An 8,355-nucleotide genomic window follows, 5' to 3' on the forward strand; every position below is an offset into this window, starting at 1 on the left:
CGCTGCCCGCCGCCTGGTAGGGTCACAGATCCGGGTCCCAGACCGCAGACAGCCTTGCCTGCTGCCGCCTGCCTTCAGTATGCAAATTAGCCGCCATCTTGTTGCTTCAGGGTGGGGGTCCCCACTGGGGTGCCTGGCCAGTCTGGGTGAGGGGCTGAGGGCCGTTTTCAGGCTGGCGGGCGACTGAAGCTCCAAACCTCTCCTTTTTTTCTTTTTTTTTTTATTCTGGCATTTATTTACCTTCTATGGCTGTCACTGGAGCTGAGAGCCGGCTTTCTCTCTGAGGCTCGGCTGCTGAAAGCAGGTTTCTGGCCTTTGTTTTCTGTATTCGAAACAATGTTGCGACTCCAGCTCTGAGATCCCGGCTGACTGACAGGAGGTTTCTGGGGTTTTGTTTATCTTCTATAAATGTTACAATGTTTCCAACTGAAGCTCAGAGGCCGGCAAGGCAGGCGGGGAACGTTGGAGTCCTCTGTCACTGAAGGAAGCAAGCCTCCCTGTTCGCATCAGCTGCCTGGCTGCCGGCCGCCATCTTGGCTGACAGTTAATTTGCATATCTCCCTGATTAGCCAATGGGAAGGGTAGCGGTCGTATGCTAATTACCATGTTTCTCTTTTATTAGTGTAGATTATAAATTTACTTATGGAGGGTGAATTCATGAATCACTTTTTCTCACTAGGTTTTATTTTGGATGATAAGCATAGCTTTTTTAAAGGATGATAATTATTTCTGTAGTTTTATTCCATTTTTTTCTAAGTGTTTTGGGAGTTGTAGATAATTTTTCCAAGTAAAAGAACTTTGAACTACTGTTTATTTTCTCTATGTCACTTATTCCAAAATGATAATATGATAATTATAGATTAATAATTTTCAAAACTTTCTAAGTTATGTAATTTTGTAGGACTAAGGCAAAGTACTTACAGTAAGCAAAATCTGCATTAGGTTTCTTACTAATGCATTTAAATATATTTGATTGGGAAGGAGAGAAAGTAAAGCTAAAATGATAGGATTTAGACTTAAACCTACAAGCTTTTTTAAAAAAATAGTTCATGGATTTTTAGAGAGAGAGAGAGAGAGAGAGAGAGAGAGAGAGAGAGACTTCCATGTGAAAACACAACATTGATCTGCCTCTTGCACGCCCCCCACTGGGGATCAAGCCAGCATGTGCCTTTGACTGGGAATTGAACCCTCAGCCTCCTAGTGTAGGAGATGATACCCAACCCACTGTGCCACACCAGCCAGGACTCTACAAGCCTTTTTAAAAAGAGAATCAGTCATCTGATTTGCCCATTAATTAAGAAATTAAAATATTCACAATATTTTCAAAATATTCAAAATATTCACAATCTAAGAAGCAGTTTTGGCAGGCTTGACAAGTAATCATTTATTTTTTATGCTTAAAATTTTATATTACATCCATTAGACTAGACCAAAAACAATGTTTATTTGTATTGTACTTAGCTGCAATAGCAGTGTGTTAATTCATTTTAAAATTGTGTATCAACACTGGGCAATGGAAATGTTAAATTTTTGTTTTTTGTTTGGTAATGCTTAATATTTGTTTGATTAGGCATTTTGTGCGAATAGTACTGTATACATTATTAATACACTAGAGGCCCGATGCATGGAATTCGTGCAAGAGTAGGCCTTCCTTCCCCTGGATGCCAGCACCAGCTTCCCTCTGGTCTAATTAGCATATTATGCTTTTATTATTATAGATTAAACTTTTGGTTTTTCTTCAAGTAAATTGAAAAATCATGATAATTTTAAATCCAGTCTCTCTTAGAGCTTTTCAGAAGACAATCAGAAAAATAACATTCCTGACCAGGACAATGACATAGTCTCCTTGTAGTAGACTCTAACAGAAATTTCTTTGATTCAGGTGGTTGTCAATATTTTGATCTGTTTGATTTTTAATGTTGTACATAAAATAGCATTGCTTCCAAATTCAGCATTTAAAAATAACTCAATTTTTATTAAGCTGAATTTTTATTAAGCTAAAGTTATGCTTATTCATTGTAGATAATATAGATCAGGAGTCAACACAATTTCCTTAAAGGGCCAGTACTAAGAATTTAGGCTTCAAAAGCCATCTCATGTTTCCGGTCTATATTCAACTCTGCCCTTGTAGTGGGAAAACAGCCAGGAACGATAGGTAATGAACAGGGTGGCTGTGGCTGTGTTCCAGTAAAATTTATTTACTAAAACAGGCCATGGACTGGATTTGGCTTAGAGGCCATAGCTTGCCCACTCCTGATACAGAAAATAATTAAGAAAATGAAAATAACTAAAGCTGCGGTTTGCCTTGGACAGAGCTGGTTTGTACTTTGTGTCCCAATGTAACTATTAGTGGCTATCCCTTTCATTCTGAAAAATGTCCTGATTTCAATGATAACCAGTAAAAATAACCTTTAGCAGCGGTCCCTTCCTCCAGAAATACTAGCTGGTATATCAGATTTTTGTAGTATATGTATTTTATAAAAACTATGTATAAAAAAACCACACCATATACATTTAATTAACCTAGGTTTTTCACCTAAAAGTATATATTTTGATCATCTTGCCAAACCATTAAATATTCTGTGACAACGTGATATTTAATGAGTATATAATATGATATTTATGGATATACTATAACTTATTCAAATGCTACCTATTTGACATTTGATTTTCTCTTTCCCAATATTGTATTATTATGAACACATCTTTGCAGCTAAGTATTTTTTCTATAATTATTTCTTTCAGATAAATTGTTATCAGTGGGATTGTTGATTTAAAAGTTGTGAAGACTTTTGATGCTATTTCTATTTATTGCCAAGTTATTTTATCAGAAAGGCTGTGTCAGTTTTTTTACATACAACTAATAGTACCTTGGGGTATCCTTTCTCCTATGTTTTGCAAGACGAGATGTGTCAGAAAGGCTGTGTCAGTTTTTTTTTTACATACAAATAATAGTACCTGGGGGTATCCTTTCTCCTATGTTTTGCAAGACGAGATGTTATTTAAATGTTTTTATTTTTGCTAATTTAATGGGTAGAAAATAATGAGTATGAATATTTTAAAACATTCATCCTTCCATTTGTATTTTATATTCTGTGAATTGCTTATTCATATCCTTTACTCGTTTTTCATTATGTTAGTCTTTTTCTTACTGAATTTAGAAAGCATTATATAAATTAATGATATTGGCCCCTTTTACCCAATATATCATTAACATTTTAATGAGTTTTTCAATACATAGGACTTTTAATTTTTCTATATTGAAATTCATCCAAAATTTTGTCTTGATATTTTTTTTATCAGTTATTAGAAACAAAATATGAGTTCTCCTGACCTAAATTTATTAGCCTGCAGTTCCACTAGTTGGTCCTAACTCCTACATAATATTTTATTTTAGTAATCTTCATTAGGAAATTGTTCTCTGAGCAGACTTTTTTTTTTAAACCATCTGTCTTAGTCTGTTTGGACTGCTATTCCCAAAATACCAGAGACAGGTGGCTTAACCAACAGATTGTTATTTCTCACAGTTCTGGAGGCTGGGAGGTCCAAGATCACAGTGCTGTCTGTGTCTGGTGAGGGCCCACTTCCTGGTTCCTAGATGGTTCTTCCCACTGTGTCCTCATGTGGCAGAAGGTGCAAGGGCGTTTTCTCAGGCCTCTTTGATAAGGGCACTAATTCCATTCATGGGGGCTTTACCCTCATGACCTGATCATCTTGGAATTCTCTCTACCTCAGAGATTGTGGTTGTCCTGATAGGAAGTGATGAGGGACAAAACTAAAAGAATGAGGATGGATACAGAGGGGCAACCTGACGGGACCAGGGCTTGGTGACTGAGTGAACGTGGAGGAGAAGGGAATGCAAGATAACTTGGTGGTTTGGGGCTTGAATAGCAAGAGTGTTGGTATTACCATTTACAGTAATTTGAGTGAAACGACGGTTTTTAAAATTTTGTTTAAATTGACTGACTTCGATGTGGCTTTGAGATGTCAAAGTATAGATGCCTCAGTAGCAGAGACACAGATATAGACCCTTGATGTTTGGATAAAGATTTGGAGTTGAGATCTTGGACCCTGAGGTGTTAAATAGAAGACGACCAAGATTTGAGCTGTGGTAAACACAGAGAAGGAAAATGAAGATTTAAGATGGAAGAACAATAATATTATTGGTGTGATCAAGAGAAGGGGGAGTTTTGAGAGGGTTGGAATGGTGAATTGCATTTGACACAGTGATTTGTAATGGGTATCTTTGAGTTGTAACTCCATCATCTGATCTCTACTAGGGAGAAGGAAAATGAAGAAGATTTAAGGTGGAAGAAGAACAATAATATTATCGGTGTGATAAAGAGAAGGGAGAAATTTGAGAGGGTTGGAATGGTGAATTGCATTTGACACAGTGATTTGTAATGGGTATCTTTGAGTTGTAACTCCATCATCTGATCTCTACTAGGGCAGGAGGAAGGGGATGTGGAACCCAGTTCCTAGAGACTGTTTGGAATGTGTGGGGGTATTGGAGGTTGTCCTAGTGATTGGAGGGCATTTAGTGTGGGTATCTTTGAGTTTTAACTCCATTATCTGATCTCTACTAGGGCAGGAGGAAGGGGGAGTGGAACCCAGTTCTTAGAGACTGTTTGGAATGTATTGGAGGTTGTCCTAGTGATTGGAGGGCATTTAGTAATTTCAAGCCCAAAATTTTACTATCACCTCTGCTGAGAATTGTGGTGCCACGGGTCTATTTTGGTTCCCACACGCCACTAGGTAGTTCATAGGACTGTCTACCTTATAAATATCTAGAATTGAGCCCTCCCCTCCCCCGACTTCTCACAGCCACTGCTTTAATTGAGGCTCTCACTGTTTCCTGATTGGACTATTAAAATAACTTCATACCTTGATTATATACCCCACCTCTCCTCCATGACCACTAGAGCTGACTCTGAAGTAAGGAATTATATCATGTCACTTCCCATTGCCTGTAGGTTAAAGTCAAAATTTCTTAAAATGGAAAAACAATCCCCTCCAGATCTGTCACTAAGCAAATTCTCTCACCTCTGTATATCTCTGGTGCTCTAGCTAGTCCCCCACATTCCTCGGATAAACCTCCCTTTTTTGTAGCGCTATGTATGTCAGTGCCCAGGTCCCTTTGTCTGGGCTTGAATTTCCCTTTCCCACCTAGAAACCTATTTCCTTTGAGAATCAGCTCTTAACGCCACCTACTTTACCAGCACAATCAGGCCTCCTCTCTGTGCTTCAGAATTTTTCTGCACACTCTGCTATCGCACTCACCTGTTTTATTTATTTACATGTTTGTTTCCCCTCTAGCCTCCGGAGTACCTCTCAAGCAGAAACCCTATCCTTTTTGTTTCTCTGGCACCCTAGCTGCTGTAGAATTAACAGTTCTACTTTCCTAGTTTTGCTTTCTGTTAGAGACCCTTTAGAGCCAAGTGTAGTTATATTGGTAATTAATCTGAATCACACACTGGGAAATCAATGTGTATACACTTTAACAATTGATATTTTTTTATTGCAATTGAGTAAAATGGGATACTTACTCTGTGATATAGTACATTAGTGTTAAAGTATTCAAGCCTGATATTTATTAGTAGGCCCAACATGAATCTTTGCTGACATTTGAGGTTTGTGACATTTCCTGCACATTCTTTCTTGACTGGAAGGCATAAATGATTGACAGTAAAGAGCAATTAATAATTTTCCAAGTAAGACATTTTCAGGAGCCTCTGCCTTTATTGCTTGCCAGATGAGAGTACAACCTGTTTCTATGTGTTTAAAAGATGATTTCAGTTTTTTGCTCAGTTTTAAAAAAATGACACTTTTGTAAATTTTGCAAGATTAGCAGAAGCAAAATTTTTGAAAGTCTGCTTTGTTAATTGGTAGGTGCCATATTTGCTCTTTATCTAGACTTTTTATGTGAAGCATACTATTTTTAATGCCAAGTTATATTGTTTACTGAGTACTACCTGTTCCATCCAGCAGAGTAAAATATTAGCAATAATCATTAACAATCTTTATCATTATCTTATATTTTTGTTTCCTTTGCAAAATAGGCGAGTGGTGTGTATAAAGGAGGTTGAAATTCTTGGCCTTATGTGCATAGACTGGCAGTGTCTATTTGAAGATTTTGTATTTCCTCCTAGTGTCAATGGAAACATACTAAACATTTCAGTTAAGGTAAGAAAACTTGAGTCACATTTTTAGAGCCAAGAATTTGTTAAATGAGTGGAAACCAATGTTTTTGACTCTTTTTTTTTTAAGTTAACTACACAAAATAATTGAAGGATTGTTATTGGCTGAAATGTAAGAAAAGGTATAATTGATTTATTGGTATACTGTACTTTATTTTCTGGCAATCCTTGATTGTGTGGAGTGAAATATCAATTCTACTGATAATTCTAGGATGCTGATACTTCCTCTTTGGGGAGAATGAGGCATTAGTAAATAAAAGGTCTTTTTAATTTCATATGAATATCTGTTTTGCTCTAATCTCAGGTACTTCTGGAACGATTCCATTTTTTAGGCATTTAGGAGGTTATTATAAATATAATGTCTAAAACACCCATGTTTTATGATATTGGGCATTTTTAGAATGCTAAACAATTGAAGTATATAATAATACTTTCAAGTATTTCCTCCCCATCATTTTCTAAGGAATAACTTTAATTATATAGCAGGTAATTAGCAAAAGTGATAGCCCATTTTTTGCTTAGTTCTCAGACTCACTTTACTTTGATATCTATATGTATATATATATATTTATATATGATGTATTATAAACTTATTTTAACCTCTTTACAAGAAACTAAAAATTGTCACTCCAAAGATGGTGTTTTTCCTGAACAGTAATGATGTTTCTCTATTACTGAATCTATCTGAAAAACATGTATCAAAAAATTTAATAGTTAGAGATGCAAGTACTATTATTTTTTAATTTATGTTTTCTTTCATAGAAGTTTACAAATGAAAGAAACTACCATGAAACTATGGTATTTTGTATTCCAGCCTTCCCTCCTTGTAGAGTGTCAAAATGTAGAGTGCCTTAGTAAATGAGACGTAGTTTTCAAGCTAGGAAAGAATGTGTCACTGTGCAGATATATTACAGTTTCCTTGTTTATCACTTCTCTTTCACATCAGTGGTGAGAATCGACCCAATGTATTTTGCATTATATAAGAATTTTATCTATCAGCCAAGGAAATGAAGGAAGGGTTTTTTGATTTGTCAGATGTGATGGTAAATATCATAGCTTGCAAAAAGTCATTATTTTATACAGATAGATGCATACTCCTCCAATTTCATAAATTCTAACAACTCACAGATGGAACCACTGTTCTTGTAGCAAAATGACTTATTTTTTATTCTACCTGACTGTGTATTTTATATGGTTATAAAATAGAATTGACATTTAAGCATCCAATTAAAGGTTATGAATATTTTCTTCTTCTCCAAAATAATCTTTTCTGTCATTCTTTCTTTTGAAATAGGATCAGAGTATGTTCCACAAAAAAGATAGTGCCAATCAATCCTGTCTCCGGAAAATTTACCTGCTGGATACCACCACAGCAGAGGTAAACAACTTATTTCAAAGAACATCCCCTCAGTTTTTTAGCTGAAAGATATTTTAAAAATAGGTTATAGTTACCAATACCCATTATTTCTCCCAAAAGATCTTCCAGTTATGTTTGGATGGCTATATGAGCTTAAAATAATATACTGGGCTCAGTATGCCAGAAGAGTCTTATTTTGCGTTACACGTGTGGTATATTCTTGTCCTTGGCTCTTGGACCTGTGTGGAAGGCTCCAGCTCTTGCGTTTGTACCTTTTTCTTCCACCAAATTAGCCTGTACTTCTCTTTACCATTTATAATAAATACTTTATTTTGCAGAGAGCATGTCATGCCATTGAGGATGCACAGTCCATGAGACACCAGCAAAACTTGAGGAAGCAGTCATCACTGAAACTTCTCAGGCCCTAAGTACCTTGTAATCACAGATCCTAGGGCTGCTCCTGGGAGAAAATCAGTCATGTCTGTGAACCACCCTTCTTTATCTTACCAAAGAGAACATTTGAAGCAGTCCTTTAGTTGTAGATTTTTTTTTCTAGAATAGCTGGATACTTGGTTTTCCATCCATGTCTGTGAACCACCCTTCTCTATCTTACCAAAGAGAACATTTTAAGCAATCCTTTAGTTGTAGATTTTTTTTTTCTAGAATAGCTGGATACTTGGTTTTCCATGTTTTTTTCCTTTGGTTTTGACTCTAATTTTGTAGCCATGTGTATGTTAATAATCCGCTCTACAGTGCCACCAAATGGGTCAGACCCTTAAAGAAATATCACTTCCAACTGAG

General features: G+C 36.2%; 1 protein-coding gene across 1 annotated transcript; it reads left to right on the forward strand.

Annotated features, from left to right (window-relative positions):
• The first annotated feature begins 1,803 nt into the window (after positions 1–1,803).
• LOC106725208 (vacuolar protein sorting-associated protein 13C-like) lies at positions 1,804–8,130 on the forward strand. The gene is made up of 4 exons (XM_014535499.1): positions 1,804–1,882; positions 6,060–6,183; positions 7,492–7,575; positions 7,893–8,130. Exons 2-4 carry the CDS (start codon positions 6,100–6,102, stop codon positions 7,980–7,982), a joined length of 258 nt encoding a protein of 85 aa, XP_014390985.1. The 5' UTR covers positions 1,804–1,882; positions 6,060–6,099; the 3' UTR covers positions 7,983–8,130.
• The last annotated feature ends 225 nt before the right edge of the window (positions 8,131–8,355 follow it).

The sequence above is a fragment of the Myotis brandtii genome, unplaced genomic scaffold (assembly GCF_000412655.1).
Source record: "Myotis brandtii unplaced genomic scaffold, ASM41265v1 scaffold144, whole genome shotgun sequence".
Taxonomy (NCBI): domain Eukaryota; kingdom Metazoa; phylum Chordata; class Mammalia; order Chiroptera; family Vespertilionidae; genus Myotis; species Myotis brandtii.